Source organism: Mycteria americana, chromosome 5, assembly GCF_035582795.1.
Source record: "Mycteria americana isolate JAX WOST 10 ecotype Jacksonville Zoo and Gardens chromosome 5, USCA_MyAme_1.0, whole genome shotgun sequence".
Classification (NCBI taxonomy): Eukaryota; Metazoa; Chordata; class Aves; order Ciconiiformes; family Ciconiidae; genus Mycteria; species Mycteria americana.
The window spans coordinates 56,254,392-56,273,319 of NC_134369.1; the positions used below are offsets into that span (position 1 = coordinate 56,254,392).

Consider the following 18,928-nt stretch of genomic DNA (forward strand, 5'->3'; position numbering starts at 1 on the left):
CTTCTTCTGATGTCTCTTGTGCTCCTGGTGCATGGTGGATCCAGGCTGTATATCTCAGCCCTGCACCTTCCCATGGTCAGCAAGAGAGAGACAGAATTCACCTGAGGTCTTCACACCCTCACCTCAGGTATCCACAGCTATTTGCATTTGGAGGGCAGTGATCACTGAACAAGCCATAGACCCCTTTTCACAATCATTCGTATTTCTTACTTGTACCTTCCTGTTCACACTGCATAGGCTGCACAGCATTAACAGTTTTCACTAGATGAGTGTCCTAAAATTGGCAAGAAAGAGGTTTCTGGTGAAGCTTCTGAGCTTGTCCCCTGGTTTGAAGTATCTCACACACATAAAGCAGGCAACCCTTTCTTCACACTGTTTGTGCAGAGGTGTGAAAGTTTGCATACCATTTCTTTTAACAAAAAGTAGGACTTCTACATACCATTAGCAGCTAAAATTCTCTCAGAGCATTTTTTCATTGTTCTCTTTCTGTCTTTTTTTTTTTTTTTGGGACAGATTTCTGGGATTCCTCCTTAAACCACAGAACAAGAGGAGAGGAGTTATCCCACCCTGCAAAAGACTCTGCTTTCAGCACTGCCCAGGCAGACAGTTTAAGATCTACCCAGTGTTTTGCAAGTAGCACAAACCACTGCTCATGTGAAATTGAGCTGTCAATAGGAAATGACAGGCTGTGGTTCGTGAATCCTATTTTTATAGAAGAGTGCAGTAATCCTTTTCCTCCAGATGTATCTTCTCCTAAAAGCCATGCTGTGAGTGCTGATCTCCCCCCTGCCACCATGCTTGCTGAAAGAAAGTCTCCCCGCCGCCCCCCTCCACCTCCACCTTCTCACGCTCTCGTTCAGAAACCTTCTCTGAAGCTCCTGTGGGATCCCATGACTGCCTGTGAAGAAAACGAGCTGCTTCTTCAGCCACTAGGAAAGAGCATCAAGGAAATGAAAATCGAGGGCGGTGACAATAAAGAGAAAGAAGGGAAGCAGAGCTGCTCAGTCAACGAGCCCTCGGCAGTGAGCCCCAAGAAGGGCTCCCAGCCCTCTGTCCCCCCGCGGAGGCGGCTGTGCGAGAGGACCTCAGAGGAGAGCTGTGTGGGTAAGCCTGGAAGTTGTGAAACGCTGAAAGGGGAACGGACAGAAGAAAAACAAGATACAAGTACAGAGAGCAGAGATAAAAGGTTGCTGTGCAAAAAGGCTGTAGAAATGCCTGGGGAGGTTCCTGAAAGGGCTGTATCACGGTTTCAGGAGACAAAGCCCGAACCTGCAGAGAAGAAGGAGGACATGCCTGAGATAAAAAGCAATGCCATTGAGAAAGGAAAGTCACCTCCTATCCCACCACCAAGAAGGAAGAGGCTTTCCCAGGTACCGAGGATCCCCAACTCCTGCCAGTCGAAGCAAAGAACAGTGCCAGAGATGGCCACAGCCATGGCGCAGGCTTTGTGCACGAGCAGCTCAGCTACAGTGGCAGGTGGTCCCACTTGCACACACACCCAGACTGAACCGGGACATGGCCACAAATCCGTCAACTCAGCTGAACTGAAAGGTTCACGTTCCTCCCTGGAGGGCCCGGGAGGCAGCGCCGTGGCTCAGGCGTCAGCGTCCGAGCCAGACTCCTACTCCACCAGCAGCACAGAGGATGACCTGGAGGTGCTGAGTAGTTCGTCCGGTAAAAAGACGCACTCCATGATCTTGGTCAAGGCCAAGAACAGGCTGTCCTTTGTGAGCCTGTCCAATGTCTTCACAGTCTTTTTGTCTAGTGACAGGAAGCTGCAGAAGAAGATAGTGGAGCTGGCACAGGACAAGGATTCATACTTTGGCAATCTGGTGCAGGACTACAGAGTGTACAGTTTAGAGATGATGGCAAAGCAGAGCTCCAGCACAGAGATGCTACAAGAAATCCGGATGATGATGACACAGCTGAAGAGTTACTTAGTGCAGAGCACTGAGTTGAAATCTCTGATAGACCCAGCCTCCTACAGCGAGGAACAGTTAGGTAGGTGACTGTGCTTTACTCATCCTTGGGCAGAATTTGGGAAGGTGAGGAGGAAGACAGGATTATGCAGACACAGGTTCTGCTTTACAGTTATAAACCATCTCCTAAAAGCTGAGGGGTGTGAACTGAAGTCTCCTCTGTGGTTGCCAGTGCTTGGAGGAGCAGCTCTAAAAACTGGGAGACCAATGAGGGGGAAAATCCCATTATTAATGTTTTAAAGGGAAGAGTTTAAGCAGAAGAGATGTGTGTTTGTGTGTGTGAGACACATATATGTCTCTCTATATATGCATATGCATATATACACATACAAATATGAGTGTGTGTGTGTGTATATGTGTGTATGCATAGGCACATACACACAGAGCTGTGTTCACTGGAAACACAAAAAGCCAACTTCCCCCTGCACAGCTGTGTTCCCCATGGCCTTCCACGTCCACTGCCCCACACTCTGCAGTGAGGATGGAGAACTCCCTGCATGTGGCAGCCAGATCAGGGGTCAGTCACTGTCTCACAAGGAGGGAGAAGACTATGATGATTTTGAATGGCAGGTTGGAGGAATCACTTGATCCTGCTCTGTGCTCCTCAGAGCTCAGAGGCGCAGAAGAGCTGCCTGCTGCAAGACCACTGCTGGCTCCAAAATGCAGCATTCACCTCTCTGTGCCACAGACGTAGTTTGCCTTTGGGGAGGAAAAATAATATTTTTGGCTGTTTAGGGGTGGGGTGTTTTGTTGCTTTTCATTCAATATTCTGTGGGGGAGTAATGTGCTACTTCCCTCCTTGCTAAGAAATGGACTAGCCTGTTTAATGTATATTCATGAGGGAATACAAAGAGCTGTAGGATTTTTTATCCCGGTCAAAGCTGTACAGCCAGAAAAAGCATGCATGCATGCACTCACATGCTCTTTTGACTTAAAACTGTTTCTTGAGGACCTGAGAACCAATGCAGAGCAATTTATGAGATCCCTAAGTTGGCTTAAAGCAAGCTGGGAGCTGGAAGATGCCCAACACAGAACATGGGCAACCACAGAAGTCACCAGGGATTCCAGGGGATCCTGCAGCTCCAGTATTAGGTGGGAGACCCAGCTAAGTGGTGAGCCAGGACCCAGAGGCACTCAGCTGATGGTTTCAGCAGGCCCTGCTGACTTCTTTCTCACCCAGCAAAGGCTTCACATGACCCTGCAGTTTCCCCAGCAGAACAGACCTGCTGCCAGCCCCTTGCCATAGCTGGAGAGGGGAGCTACAGTTTCACTTCTCATGCACCTCATGTAACACCTGCAATTTTTGTCTCAATAATTTTGTCCCAATAATGTCTCAATTTCTTTGAGGCAGAGGGTGCGTCAGCACAGAGAATTCTGTCTTAAATCTTGATTAGGGAAGGAGGCAGAAAGAAGAAGTGTCCTTGTTCTGCTTGGTAGAGCTGTGTGTATGCAAGGATCCTCCCACGTTCACACAGACATGCCTGGTTAGATCTAGCCCTGTTCACTGGCAGTTCCTTAACAGGTTGCTATGGCCCATCAGCCTCGGGAGGACTGTCGTCTTCTGTGGAGGACAGGGATTCCCACCATGGGAGATTTACCATTTGAATTTGCCTGCTTTAGGCTGACTGATTCTCTGGATTCTTTAAAATAGTCACATTTTGTATACATGTTACTGCCCTCTGTTTCATTCCTCACTGACTGAGTGGATGAACTCTTTGCCAGTGAGCTTTTTGCCTCAGTGCAGGGGTGACAAGAGGATCCCTTGCAGTCCCTCTGCTCTGCCTCTTGTTTCTAGGAGTCAGACAACAGACTTTCTCACAGTCTCTCACGCTTCCTTTTGTCTCCTGCTAAATATTAAGCAAACGCTCAACCCACACAGACTGTTTCCTCATCCACAGGTGGCGTAAGAGGTGACTTAAGTATCAGTAAGTTAGAGTCACTTGAGCAGTAAGGGTGAGAAACTTCTGACCAGATGTTGGTGTCTGCCTCTGAGCTGGTGGCTACAGCCCCTTTTCAGTCACTGCGGAGAAAGGGGTGGTTTGAGGATGAAATTGATTTTGTCCCAAAGAGAATATCTCAAACAGGTCAGAGGGAGATGTCAGAAGGGACATGAGATGAATCCCACCTGGGCATCTGTAAGGGCAGGGCAGTGAAAAGAAGCACGGTTAGGTGAGGTTCCTCATCTCTTCCCAGAGCTGGCTTTCCTGCTGCCTGACAGTGCCACACCGCTCAGCCAGGAGTCAGGCAAAGGCAGCAGGGGCTGCTGGTAGCAGGAGCTCTCCTATGGCTCCAGTGGCAGAGACTGCACATTGATGTTCATCTCAAGCCCATCCAGGGCTTCTGGAGGGTGTTGGTAATGAAACGTTTACTTTCTGGGATGTAGTTTCTGTTCCCCGCTCACAGCTATGCAGTAGTGCATGAATAACCAACCACATGCTTTCTTAGGAGTTTTACTTGCACCAGTACTACTGTGTTGATTATTTGTCATGGATTTTTGTGTTCTCCCTTCTCTATGCAGAAGTGATTGCTGAGACAGCTTTGTACAAATGTGTCCTGAAACCTTTAAAAGAAGCCATTGATTCTTACTTAAAAGAAATCCACAACAAAGACGGATCTTTACAGCAGCTAAAAGATAACCAACTTGTGATACAAAACACAACTACCACTGACCTAGGCGTCACGACCAGTGTGCCTGAAACCGTTGTGCTGGACAAGATCTTTCACAAGTTCACAACAATGCACAAAGCTTACTCCCCAGAAAAGAAGATTGCCATCTTGCTGAAGTCCTGCAAGCTCATCTATGACTCCATGGCTCAGGGAAACCCAGGTACAGCACTGCTACTGAAATGGTATCCCTCACTGGTCCTTCTCCATATATCAAAGGAACAGCGTTTATGATACAGTTGATGTGATAATATTCAGATTGGAGGTAACAGCAATTGTCGGTGTGTTTGATATCAGCTGTCCACACGTTGTGTTCAGAATGGGCTGGTTAGTGACTGTGAAGTTCTCTGCACTAATAACAGGTATAAGATGTTACCTGGTTAACTTTAAGCCCCATAACTCCAAAAAACAGATGTCTATAAGTGTGTATTTTACAGGTAATGTCCTTTTTGCACAGGTCTTCACACAGCTCTCCATAAATCCTCAGAGTTCTGTCTCAGCTTGTAGCAGCTTAATGGTAAATTCTAGGAATGGGTCTTTGGGAAAAGTCTCTTGATTTGGCCTTTACGAAGTTTTGCCTAAATTCAGGAGGAGACGCAGAATGCTAGTACTGTTTGTTACTAATTCCTGATGCTCCAGTAAATTCCAAAAGCCACTACTATGCTTCTTCAGTGTGAGGAATTATGTGCTCTGAGTATAAGTATAACTTGAGCCTCAGGCCAACCACTAAATGCACACATTAAGCCCTTGGCCTGCAGACAGGATGCATATTTGCAGATACGTCAGGAAGCCCCTTCCTCCAGGAATCTGCCTTGCCAGTTTAAGAGCTTTCTTTGTATACTGGTGAGCTGATGACCAGCCATGCATAAATTTGGAGAGAAGTCAGATACTAATTTGCAACAACCTGCGGTTGTTCAAGAACTCACAATCTCCAAAGGTGCTTTTAGCTGTTCTGCTTTATTTTGTACTGACAACAGCCTTGGAGCACTCATACAGGAATTGTTGTGTCCCTTCTGAGCCTCACCTCAGGGTCATCCCTTGGACAGTATGCAGCAAGTTTCAATGACCAATCTAGACACATTAAGAGCAGAGCAACAAGCCACCCCAGGGCTGAGCCTATGCTGCAGGGCGGGTAGGACCTCTGACTGTCTTCCAGTATTATGAGAAGATTTGGACACATGTAGGGGAATTTGCTGTAACTTTTGTTAAAACAGTTGTGTTAAGTTTGAGAGTAAATTTGGTATAGATCAAACACTGACATGCCTCATTAAAACCCACACAGGAGACACGGTCTCCTTCTGATGCTGGTGGTACGTTACATATCTCTCACACCTCAGCTCAGGGCTGGAATTTCTCTGTTGCAGGAAATGCCGTTGTGTCATTTTATGTAAACAGAAATTAGGGGTCAGGGAAATAATTCAAAAAACCCTACATGTTTTAAAAGATTGGCATTCATTAAATCAGAGGATTTCATTGTGGTTTGCTATGCTAACCAAGGCACTTCATTTCGGCCAGCTCAGCTGTTTTCTCATGTTGAGTGCTACTGCAAGCAGGGTGTAGGTCGGAAGTTGACTTCACCCGTTTGTCCAGTTCCCTCTCCAGTATATATGATCAGTGATGTGTATCAGGGCCTGGTCAGAAGAAAACTGGCCTGGCATTAAGGAAATGTACCCCAATGAATTCAGACCAGAAAAAGAGATTAAGGGGAGGAGAATGCTATAGTCTAACTTTCCAGAAGACAGTGGACTTGGGGAGAAATTGAGTGAAACATCCTGTAGACCCACTTAGAAGTGAAATGTGTGAAACCTCTTCAACAGAATGAGCTGACCCCAGATCACTTTGATTTTCCACCTGGCAAAGACAAGCATTCAGCAAAGAAATATTTTTCTGACAGGCAATTCCCAGCTGGTGGTGTGCAGAAGAGTGCGCTGCGGGCTGCTCAGACCCAATTTCAGTGGATAGGAATTCTCCTCCTGCTCTCTGCCCATCTCGAGAGCAGCGGCCCAGGGCCCCTTTTGCTTTCAGCCAGCCCTGAGGCAGCACAGTGCTCTTTGCACAGGAAGAGCAGAGGCCATGCTCGGCTTCCTGTGCAATAGTCTGTTCTTCTTTTAGCTCCTTTTACTTACTGCTGAATTAGGAAGTTCCCTCCTCTTCCAAGATCAGTGCAGGTGGAACAAAAAACTAATCATTCCCTTGGTCACAGGACCAAAATCAGTCTACCTCTGTCAGAAAAATTATCTGTTCGGTAACATAGTACCTACTTATGTCGTCTGGTTTAATTTGCAGTTTGGCAACTCAGGCCAGGTCTTTATTCACTTTAGGCTGGCTGTAGGACAAGCTGACCTGAGAATATGGTTTCATATCTTGAAGCAAAGTGCAAATACCACCAAATCAAGCACCCTTTTTTTTCAGACCCATATGAAAACACAAGTTTTTTAACATTTTGAGACCCGTGTACAGCAGTCCAGATTTGGCCAGGATGTCCCAACAGGTACCAAGTTTTCTTTAAAACTAGGGATAGGCTTACTCAGGAAGATCTGTGCCTGTGGTAGTGTCCATCTTTGCTCTGCTGAAAGAGTCAAGAAACTTTGAAGTCAGCCTTGACTGATTCCATGTATATTGAGCTATTTTAAGAAAGGAGTTCTTTGGTTTGATTGCAATTCATACTACATGACAAAATCTGCCTGAAAAATTGGCTGTGATTGAACTCCCTGGTACTTAGACTATGAACTGAATGGGTCAGATCCTCAGCTGGTTTAAACTAACATTTCTCCCTCAAGTTGAAGGCAATCAACTTGTGGATCTGATTCATCGCAAGGAATCAGGAAGGCAAGTTCACAGTCTTTGTCAATACACCTTTCTCCCAACAGACCTCTGAGTACAACTACAAGATATAGATCTATGTTGAAGTAGGACTCATCTACAGCTACATCTAGCTGTAGGTGGCCACAGATGGTTATCATGTCTAGCTTCTCATAGACAATGGGGAGTTAGTCAATGGAGTTCAGTTGATTCATCTGGCTAGATGTAGGTGCATGCTTTGGGGTGAGATGACTCAAGACAAATGCCACTGACGATATTGGTTAGTTCATCACTGACTATAAAAGGAGTTTAGGGGTACTGGTTCAGATATTCACATGTACAGTGTAGGCAGTGGTATTAGTAAGTGAATCCTCCCCAAAGGGACAATTATGATAGCACTGCGGTGTCTCACTGAGCTTTTCCAAGTTCTGTGCAAACTTAAATATTTAACAGCAACATATGCCTCCAAGAACATAACCTACAATCTAAAAATACGTAACCTGCCTGCTAAAGATACTAGGAATAATTAGTAAGAATAATATGGCTTAAAAGAATAGACAAAGAAGAGTTTGGAAACCCACACCACCCCCCACAAACTGGCTGGCATTTTTTGGTGGCATTTGTTTATCTGTGCACTAGAAAAAGTAAGAGGCAGGACTCATGGGGAGCTGTAAGCTCTTAACTCTCTGACTGCTCTTACATTTGGAAGGCATGCCCCAATACCCACAGGGAGAGTTGGGCGCGTAGCTGATTTATATAGAAGCACTGTAACCTTATGTAGAAAAAACCTGCTTATTATTTATCTTTCAGAAATACCTTTAGTCAGACAAAATGTCAAAGATATATTGTGTGATAGGAGTAGAATGAGAATGAGGAGTAGAATGAGAATCAAAAACACAAGTGACACTTGTGGAGTGATAAACAAGATGCAAATCTGCAATATGTGTGGTGTGTACTGGCAGTGGTGAGCCTGGAGCACCCAGCCTTGTCCTACCTGGGAGCTGCCGCTCCGTGGAAGAGAACTGATGGAAAAGCAAAAGTAGAGGAGCAGTAGGCATTGGTTTATGAAGAAATACTGTGTGAGACAAACAGGCCAAACTTGGTCAGTCCATGAGTGGGGAAGATCAGGCATGGAAAGGCTCTAGGCTTAAGTTGGAAGTTTGAAAGATGGGGAGACTGCTTTCTAAGGAGATTCAAGAAGAATGAACAGAGGAACAATTTTCTTACTGCAGTATTTTTAACTTGTGGACTACCTAAGGTTATGAAGCTTCATTTTTGGAGTATCTTTGAACTACACAGGGAACTGGAGTATATAGTTGAAACAGTTCTGTGCTAGTAACGGAGTTGGCTAGGTGACTGGCCCTAAAACATATGATTTAATAATTTCTATTGATTAGTTTTGCATGGCTAATGCATAATCTGCTTTTGGAAAAAGAGGATAGATAGGACATGTATTCCATTGGAATATTTCTCTTCCTTAGCTTTTAGGATTGAGTTTGTCATCCCCTATAGAATTGAGCAGGATATTAGTTGCCCTAATGCACTCCTGTATGGCTCTGCAGTTGACAAAGGCATGGACAGGAAGCAGTGTGTCTTCAGTGGGATAGCTAAGCTTATGAAAAGGAAACTGACCTCAAATACTTCAGCAGCCAGTGTAGAACCGATGCTAGAAGCTCCTAAAACTAAATCAGAGCAATCCCTCCACACTGCTCATTATCACATCTCACTTCTGAGAAGGAAAATAAAGCTATACATAACAGTTTTACTTTGTAACCTTTAGGAAGAGGATATTTGTATTTAGGTTACTATTAATGAAGGCTGATGGACTAGAGATTATATCTTTTTTCTGGCTAGCGCAATTTCTACATTTGAATTAAAGAGCCAGTTCAAATTTTTCAAGGGGAACGAATTCCTCTGATCTGTAAAACATGTTTTTGAAGTGGATTCATGCTGCCTGCATGTATTAACTCTCTTAATTCAACTATACCATAAATCAAACCTTGCTGAAGTAGTATGGGATAGACAAGAGACAGCAAAATGCTAGTGAGTGGAAGGGTGGTCACAATCTTTTCTTACGATTTTGAACAAATGTCAGTTAACCTCAGGTTTCCCAGCTATAAACTTAGGCTAAAATTAGTATTTCCTGGAGAGCTGCTGCTAGACATCATGCCAGTGTTTGTAAACTATTAGAGCAAGGTACAGAGTATCATCACTGGCTGCTGGTTGTCAGAATATACATGGAGGGAAAAGAAATGCATGAATGTGTTAAAATAGGCTGTAATTTCTTTATGGAGGCTTGGGCAGAATTCCAATTGCTTTAAATCATGTATTTAATTAATACCCAACTATTCAAGCACTGCATCCCAGCCAGGAGCTGACGTTGTATTTGCTGTGCTATAAACATAATAGGATGAGTTTGTGGCAGAAGAGAAGGCTTATTTTAAGCTTCTTATAGATATTTATGAAATAAATGTTTCCTGATCCTGCAGGGAAGAAGGGGAAATAAAGCAAGCAAGTCATATCTGGAGTAGGACAACACCACCTTGAACAAGCAAGCTCAGTGCCAGTGTCACTGAGACCACTGGCAGGGTCAGAGCTAGATTTAACTCTGACAGCTGCAAACATACCCCTCTGTGAGAGACCACAGATGGAGCTAGACATGCAGGTCTGGGAGCTTGGCTCTGGCCCAGACTGAAAGTGGAGCTGAGGAGGCAGCAGCCTGCAGAGAACATCCCTGCTGCATCTCCCAGATGGACACTGGTTAGTGCCCCGGTGCCTTTCATGGCACAAGGATCATGTGGGTTGCAGGATGCTGAGCAGCACCAACCTCTCGGTCTTGGCTCACAGGCATTGTTTCATGTATCTTTGTGCCTCCTGCTTCTGGTCATATTTGAGTTGCTGACAGCACCTATTATCCCCATGGATGGACTGAGATACAGGGCATCTCAGGGCCATACTTAGTCTGACAGCTGTACCTGTCTAAGCTAGTCCTTGTGCCTGCTGTGACATCCAAGGCCAGGAGAACAAGGTTCAGAGTTCTGCCCTCTCAGGTGCCTGTCCTTGGCTCCATGTGCAGTCAGTGGAGAGAAGCTGTTGCGATGCCTACAAGGACCAGGCACAATATACCACGCCTGACCTGCCGTAGGGAACACTGGAAGTTTGTGGCAACACATGCAGTCAGAGCTAGATCCTTGATGATTAGCTTTGCTTTTCTCTTGTGACACCTACAGCTCCTGCTGACTTCAGCTTTAGCTACAGACGTGGGTATTTAAGAATCAGGCTTCATATTCCCACAAGTGAATTAAAATGATGTCTAGTAATTTATGCTGGTTATGAGCATATAGCATATGGAGAATGAGTACTCTTTCCATTATTGCAGTCAGACATCCCTACTCTGAGTTTATTAATAAAAAAACCCCTGTATATCAGATTTTCATATTTCAGCCACAAACAGATGGGAGTCCAATAATACTTCTATGAAATCATAAAGTTGAGAAAGGTTTATAACAAGGGCTGGTGGGCAGAGGAGCTCAATCAGCTTATAGAAATGAGATAGACAGCAATGAAAAATAATTGACTCAGTGCCTGCTTGTACATACAACCACTTCTCAGCCAATAAAAAAAATAGATTCTGTAGGAGTTCTTGAAAAGTGTCCTCTAACTTTCATTTCAGTTGACACTAGAAGTTGATGGCTGGAGACATGGAATTGCTTAGTTCCAAGTTGCTGTTTCCACTCTGCATTGGTTGGTCAGTCCGTTGTCTGGTTGGTGATCTCTTTCAGTGACATTTTATAAAAAAAAAACAGCACTTTTTTTCCAGTGGATAGGAATTCATGTTGTGAAGTAGCAACTTTCTTGGATGCCCTAGCAGACACAACATGGATTGGTCATGAAAAAGAAGTGGTAGGGAAGAGAAAATTCTGCTGTTGGTGTTGCACTGGAAATCCCTTTGCCTTCAGGAAACCAGAAGCACCCAATCCATGCCATTGGTCAGTAACTACTACATCATAAAGAAAAAGTTTTTAAAGAAGGGAAAAAAATGAGCCTCGTAAACTCTTTGGTACTTCATCTTCCTTTACAATAGTTTTATACAGAACTAACTCTGTTGGCATCTGATTTACTCAGATCAAAAGGAGAATAGGGCTTTTCTCTGTGCAGTTTTTCTAGTACATTTTCATTTCTCAGTTGTGTCATCTTTTTTTGCTAGACAATATTAAATAACTGTAATACTAAGCTGCTTGTATTAAGTAATATATATGATGGTAATGAATTGGACGCCTCACAACGCTAAAGCTTTCACAGAGACATAAGCCAAGGCAACAACAGACAAACAAAATGTCCATCCAGATGTTAATGAAACAAAAAAGTAATTTTATATTTTGGTTGAAGACCTAAGGCTGTGTCATTTAACTAAAGGCAGCCATAATAAACAGAATTGAAAGCGTTAATCCAGCTTTCATTAAATAAATTGTCTATGTTATGGCGTGTGCAGATTCTGTTAGAAACAGACTGAATTACAGCCCTGACAATCTCTCATCCTCCAACACTTTGTTTTAACTGGATCAACTCTCTTTCACTAGATATATTACTGGGTTTATTTGAAAGCCACACTTTTTTTTTTTTAATCAGGGGCTAAGCTCATGTTTATTTGAGGCTTCAGAAGAATATCTTTCTTTGCCAGGGGAGAATCTGTGTCAGCGATGAATGACAAAAAAGGAAAGCTGACTCATGGCAAAGATTTGAAATAAGTCAGTGGGAACATTTGAGAAATAGGAATTTATGCCCTACCATGGAAGAGCATGTGGACTATGGGCCAAAAATGGCTAGGGCATAATTTCACCAAAGCTACATCTAGGGTAGCTTTGATTCTTTGAGGTGAGGCAAACTGTTCTCAAGTGAGACACACATGGCCCATGAAACCAACACATCCAAGTGCTCAGGTGAGGAAAACTGCCCACTGTCCAAGGGAGGACATTCAGAATGAAAGCAATCTGGGCTTAGGTTAGAGGAATGGTCAACTCTGAATGTTGGGAAGATAGGCCTGTTAAGCAACTCGTTATTATGGGTTGTCCATGATGAATTTATGACATGTTGGTGGAAAGTGAAAGCATCTTTCAAATAAGAAAAGTTATCCTTGTGTTCTTTGCAGTGCAGCTTCAGTTTGGATTCTATTTTAAGTAGTAATTATTTATAATGATGACTGTTAACATGTATGCTTTTTTGTCCTCAGAGATCCCAAAGAGCTCCTACAGATTACATGTAAGATCACTTTGTTGACTTTGTTGATATGAATGTTTTAAGCACAGGAAATCTTGAGCCCATGAGGATCTGTTCCTCTAGCACCTGCTGAACACCAAGTCCAAAAACTAGTCTAAGTCCAATGTGAAAGGCTTTTTGTTTTCTTAGCTAGACACCATGGCTGGAAAGATGCTTCCTCTTAGATCCTAGCTCTTGGGAGACTATTTTAATTAGGAACATGTAGTGCGATGTTTTGCCTTCTGAAGGAACATAAACACAGAAGTCCTCAGTCCTAAAAACCACTGTCTCAAATTCTGTTTTCTGCTCTTTGGTCCCACACAGAGCGAACCTAAGAGAATAAATACCCCTAATGTATGTAGGCAACTTTGCTGCTAATATTGCAAACTTGAATTGCAGTCTTGATGGCAGTGTCAAATCAGAGGGCCGAGCTGGCACCCTTTGCATTCTTCAAGGATTGTCACTTGTCTGTGATCCATGAAGTTTAAGTTTCTCCTTCTCCAGTTAATAAAGAATGGTGGAAATGGAGCTCACTAAAAATTTTCAAGCTCATATTTTGGGCTTGAAACAAGTTTACCTACTTTTAAAGTGAACTAACTTTCCCTTTTTCAACATTTTTTCTTTGCTGACGCTTTTGAGCTTTAACTCTTCAGATAATGTAAGCTAAAGTCTGCAAAGGACATGCCGGCTGAGAAGCTGTCACTGTTGTGTGGGAACGTGTCTTTGTGGTGAGTTTATTGGGACCTCTCTGTGTTTCTCTTTGCTCAGGGAAGCCGTACGGTGCAGATGACTTCCTCCCCGTGCTCATGTATGTGTTGGCCCGCAGCAACTTGACTGAAGTCCTTCTGAATGTGGAATATATGATGGAGCTCATGGACCCTGCTCTGCAGCTAGGGGAAGGTAGAGTACGGTGTTTGCTCCTGGGATATTCCCTTTGGAAATCATTATTTACTTTGCTTCAGTGCAGCAAGGCTCTGGCTAGGCTTTGTGGATAAGCTTTGGCCAAGCTTTTCAAATCTGAGGCTCTAAAATTATTGTCAAACACTTAACTGTTTTTAGCAGTACAGTGCCCTTAGACACCAGCTAGAAAGGCAGGGACCCAGCATAAATGAGAACTGAGTTGCTGGATTAGTAACCTAAACAGAGACATCTAGTGTTCATTGGCCCAAAGGCTGAAAAGTTAAAAGGTCTTTGCCTAAAATTAAACTGTTGCTGCAATCCATTGTGTGGACACTTTTATTTATTCCAATGAGAAAAGAGCACATTTCTTAAACTGCATTGTATGCCTGGGGCCATACATCATTCTCATGGTCACTCTACTCTTAAATTTGAGTGACCCCTTTGACAAAGTTCTCTAGCTGAGTATCAGAGTGAGGCAGAGAAAAGTAAGTCAGCTTAGAGAGGCGTATTGGGTTTGGATGTGAATAAAGACCTCTGCTATTAGAGGGATAAATACCCCAGGGAACTGTGGGCCTTTAGTTTCTTAAATATAGCTTGGGAAGCAAATGCTACTAACAGTGACAGGGTTACGCACTCTCAATTAGGAACACAGATAATTTTTCACCAAGTAGTCACCAAACCAATAAAAAGGGGTTTATTTTAGACTTTGTTTTGGTAAATACTGAGGTTCTAGAAAGGAGTCCTGTATGAACAACAGCAGACTAATTTTATTTATATTAAATGGAGGTATAAGGCTTAATGAAGAGCATGTCATCCCAGCACAGTGCAGAGGTGGGCAAAAGTAAATACTAACAGAATGAGCAGTAGCAATACAATTGTATTAGTGAGGGGTTTCTGCACAGGCTAATTTTCCTGCTGAAAAGAATTGTTAGCAGAAAAAATGTTAGCCCAAGCACAGCATTTTGCTGACATGACTAAGCTGGTTTTGGTGACTACACTGCCCACAGGTTCTTCATTTCAAAAGGGCACACTACCAGGCTGGTTACTGAAGTCAGCTGGGTTGGGAGCTCAGGGTATCGAAGGCAAAGCTGGGTGGAAGTTCTCTTAAGTCAAAGATGCAAAGACTGTGCGAAACGTGCGCTCCAGTCAAAGGAGAAAAATTTTGTGAGGGAGTTCCAGATCAAACTGGCAGAATATCACATCAGAAAGGAGACTGGGAGTAACTGCAGATACAGGGAACGGAAAAAAAAGAACGCCTCAGTGAAGACAGCTCTGAGATCGTGCAGCACAGGGCTAAAACAGGAACTGGCAAAAGTTAACCTGAGTGAGGCCTTTCAAAGTTAAATGGTAAAAGGTGATTCAGGCACAGAAATAAAAGGAAAAAAAGGAAAGCAGAAGTGAGAAAACTGTGAAATTACGTCAGGTCAATACATAAAATCATTTAAATCTGACCTCCAAATTAAAAATGTACTTTGAATGAATTTTATAACAACAGTGATGTTGACTACTGGGGCAAAGGCAAGGACAGATGATGGGGAATGACTCTGTGGAAATGAAGATACTGGAAAGTGGAAGAAAAATTAATTCTTAAAGAAAATGTAATGAATTCCTGTTGTGGGGGACTGGGAGATCTTCCTCCCTGGATTCTGAGTGAAGGGATACACCAAGTCGCAGGTCCCCTGACTCTGCCAGAGCAGGAGAAATACTGAATGACAGACGAGGGAGGGTAGTAACTATATTTAAGAAGGGAAAAGTGGCACTTGCAGGCTTGTTAGCCTGTTCTCAGCAGCACTTTGTGGATGACAGTAAAGAGAGAGTTTTCGGTGGATGCAGACCTACATAGCTGTGGCACATTCCTCATCGCATCCTCCCAAGTACAGAAAGTCAAATGGCAATGTCTTGGTATCTCCTCTCATACACCAAACTTTAACGGCGCTCTAAAATTACTGCTCTTAAATAAAATGCTGTCTTAGCCACCACTTACGCAACCAGCCACAATGGCTGTGGAGCTCCTCGGAGCCTGAGGAGGGGCTGCGGAACCGCCGGCGGGCTGGCGGGAGGCTTGGGTGATGTGGGAGTGCCATCTAGGGGCAACTGCAATTATTACGAAACGTCTTAAAAACGGGGAGCTCCGCCCAGCTGGCGGGCAATTTGTATTCGTCCCTGTGTTGCCGGCACCCGGGCTGAGGGGGGCAGCAGCGGGGGATGGCGCAGAGGCCGGGGCGGAGGGCCCGCCCGCCGCGGGGCTCGCTGTGGCGCCGGCCCCGCCGAGGCCTGGCCTGTCGCCGGCTGCAGGCCGGGCGTGCTCTGGGCTGGAGGCCCAGGGGACGCGTCCCCTTCCCCGCTGCCTCTGGGACACTGCGCTGCTGCTCGAGCAACTCTGCAGGCTGACTCCTTCCCTCTGTTCAGAGGAGACCCTGGCCCGAGCCTCTCCCTCGTCAGCGGAGCTGAGCCCGGGAGGCAGCTGGGAAAATGAGCACTTTTAATTAACCCGGCGCTGGGGCCGTGCCCTGGCACGGGGCTGCCCCGCAACCAGAGCAGCAGCTTCCTCATATTCAACTCTGTGCTCTTATCAGGGCTTATCTTCATCTCTGTTGATGAAGCCTGTTCTTACCACGCTCCAGCTGCTTCCCTGGCTGCTGCAGTTGGTTATTTATTACCTGCTGCAGCCAACAGCACAGCAGTCAGGGAGTTTCTGAGGGAAAAGGGCTGGCTGCAAGCTTTTACCGCTTTATCCTGTTTCTCTGCTTTACCAAGATTTGTCCCACAACTCCGAACAGTCCAGGAATTACTCTCAGCCAAACATCTGGGCGCCCTGTCTAGTTGATAGAGATGGAGGGAGTAGAGAGTAACTCGTCCTTGCGGGTCTGAGACATCCTTCAATGGTGCTGAGCCCACAGGGGACCCGGGCTCTAAACATTTCAGCGAGGTAGCTAGAGTTGGAGGGGCTGAATCCAGGCCTTGTACTTTTCCTACAGAGTACACTACGATTGTTACTATTTCCTTGCTTTATGGGGACTGCTCAGGAGCCCAAATTACAGACCTGTTGTACTGGCCCTGTTAAACACAACAAAAAGATGGCCATGCCCCAAAGAATAAGCCATCTGTGGTCAAAGGCATTGGTTTGGGTTTGTTTGTGAAAGCAGCTTTTGTAGTAGTTTACCTTCAGCCTGTGTTTCCTCCTAAGGCATCTACAGCCTCAGCCGTCTGGGCAGTGACATTGCTGTGAAGCAGAAGCAGGTGGAGGACGCTGGTCGTTAGGTCTCCTTTCCCTTGGGTTCAGGTCAGATACCCCTGCACTCCCTGCAGCAAGGCACAGACAGCACAAGTGTTAGACAGCTGCCCTGCACAGGCACGAGCAGGCAGGGTCGAAGTGGAAATGAATGGCCTGTGCTGGTGTGATGTTCATATAAGCCCTTCTCCTTTCACAGGCTCCTATTATTTAACCACCACCTATGGGGCCCTGGAGCACATCAAGAACTATGACAAAATCACCGTCACGCGGCAGCTGAGCATGGAGGTGCAGGACTCCATTCACCGCTGGGAGCGACGGAGGACGCTGAACAAGGCCCGGGCTTCCCGCTCATCAGTGCAGGTAGCTGGCATTATTTTCTAGGGAAAAAGCCTGGAAGATGAACATGCGCTCTCCATACTTACAAATTTTTAATATGATAATTATTTTAAAACAAAATTAACCCAAATCACTGTTAAAAAAACAAGAGTACATATGGTGCAAGATTTCCAAATCTTAAAAAAACACGCCTCATTTGAAATACATATTACTTACAAAATGCATTTTGAAGTCTTGAAGTACCCTCATAACGATATAATTTTAAACATAACTGCAGAGTGATTTTGTTGTTCAATCTCGAAGGAGGCATGGTAGGAGCCTTCGCATGTGGAGAGCTGCGGCAGGGAGCACCTCTTCATCACCCTTAGGGCCTGGGAAAATCATGGGCTAAGCTGAGGAGATGTGAGCAGGCTACACAGCGGCGGTTCCTAGATGGCGTAAAGCTGTAGGAGGACCTGAGACACCCCAAGGGCAAGTCAGACAAGCATCTTCCAGAGCCTGGCTTCTCCTGTCTGGCAGCAGGGAAGATCCAACAACGTCTGGTTAGCTTTGAAGCCCAGTGCTGGGTATGGCCCGGCAAAGACCTCCCCATGCAGCAGTGGGAGACGGTCCCAGGACGGATGGGTGCTCTGGGCCTCCGGCTATGGTGAGGCTGGATGTAGGACCAGGCAGTCGGGATGCCCTGCCAGCCCCATGTCCTGTGATCAAATTGTCACCCACAGGGAGGCAGCAAAGGCCACGTCTCAGGTTCTGTAAAGCCTTCACAAAGCAAAACTGAAAGTTGTGAATGCCGAGGGGAAAGCCAGGGGAAAGTCTCCTGAGGGGGAGACACAGACCATATAGCCCGGTGAAAGCACGGAGTTGAATATGTTTCTCATATTGCAGTCAAAACAGTCCCTGATGATCTCAGAACTTGTGAATGGTGGATGGGATACACCAAATATCCATCCAGCCCCGAGTGCTGCTCTGGCAGTAGCTCATAGCAAGTACCTAGCAGGGAGCATAATTGCTGAGCGAGCAAATGCCACATTTCCCCAGAAGATTCCCATCACCTCCAGCAGCGTAAGGGCCTGAAGGAGGGGTAATACCAGAGATATGTAAGCCCATCCTGGCAGAGGTAAAAAGCTTGCTGATGTGTTCAGCATGTCCCTGCACATCCCTCTGGCTGCCTTAATCATCTGCAGTGATACTCCATAAATGCAGTTTGGAAACCCATAGTCCACATATTTGGCCAATCTCACTTCTGCTGGGGAACCTGAGTATTTTCTGACCAAAATGGCTGGGAATTTTTTTGAACGTCACAGATGCAAATTAAACATGCAGATTCCACTGTGACCAAAAGCTCTCTAGATTCTGTTCCTCATGAGTTTGGCAAGAGGAAAGTCGTCCCAACAGTCATTACTGCCTGAAAGAGGATACAAGTAAATCAGCCTCCTCAGCATACTTTTTCTTCTGTTTCCTTAGTGATGGAAGGAAGTTTGGAGGACACATTCTCAAGGTGCTGTTTGGGTGACAGTGGAGTTACAAGGGTTACTGCACTGCCAGCCCTTTCCTATTTCTGTGAGATGGGGTTTTCAGGCCAGATGTCTGAGGTTTTTGGCTTGTTGTTATAGTCTGTTACTTCTCTGCATCCTATTTCTTCAGGAGCTGTAGAAAGGTGGGAGAAGGAACTGTTGCAGACTGCTCATTAATGACATTCACCAAAATCAGAAAAAAGCTTTCACTTATGTGTCTTTACAGGGCTAATTATTTGGTT

General features: G+C 45.1%; 1 protein-coding gene across 2 annotated transcripts in view; it reads left to right on the forward strand.

Annotated features, from left to right (window-relative positions):
* The window catches only part of RIN3 (Ras and Rab interactor 3), a 70,399-nt gene that overhangs the window by 49,969 nt on the left and 1,502 nt on the right, over nucleotides 1-18,928 (forward strand). For both annotated transcript variants that reach the window (XM_075503453.1, XM_075503454.1), the window contains 4 exons: nucleotides 514-2,001; nucleotides 4,498-4,806; nucleotides 13,470-13,601; nucleotides 17,033-17,196. In XM_075503453.1, coding sequence (XP_075359568.1) covers nucleotides 514-2,001; nucleotides 4,498-4,806; nucleotides 13,470-13,601; nucleotides 17,033-17,196 — 2,093 coding nt within the window. The remainder of the gene's footprint in view (nucleotides 1-513; nucleotides 2,002-4,497; nucleotides 4,807-13,469; nucleotides 13,602-17,032; nucleotides 17,197-18,928) is intronic.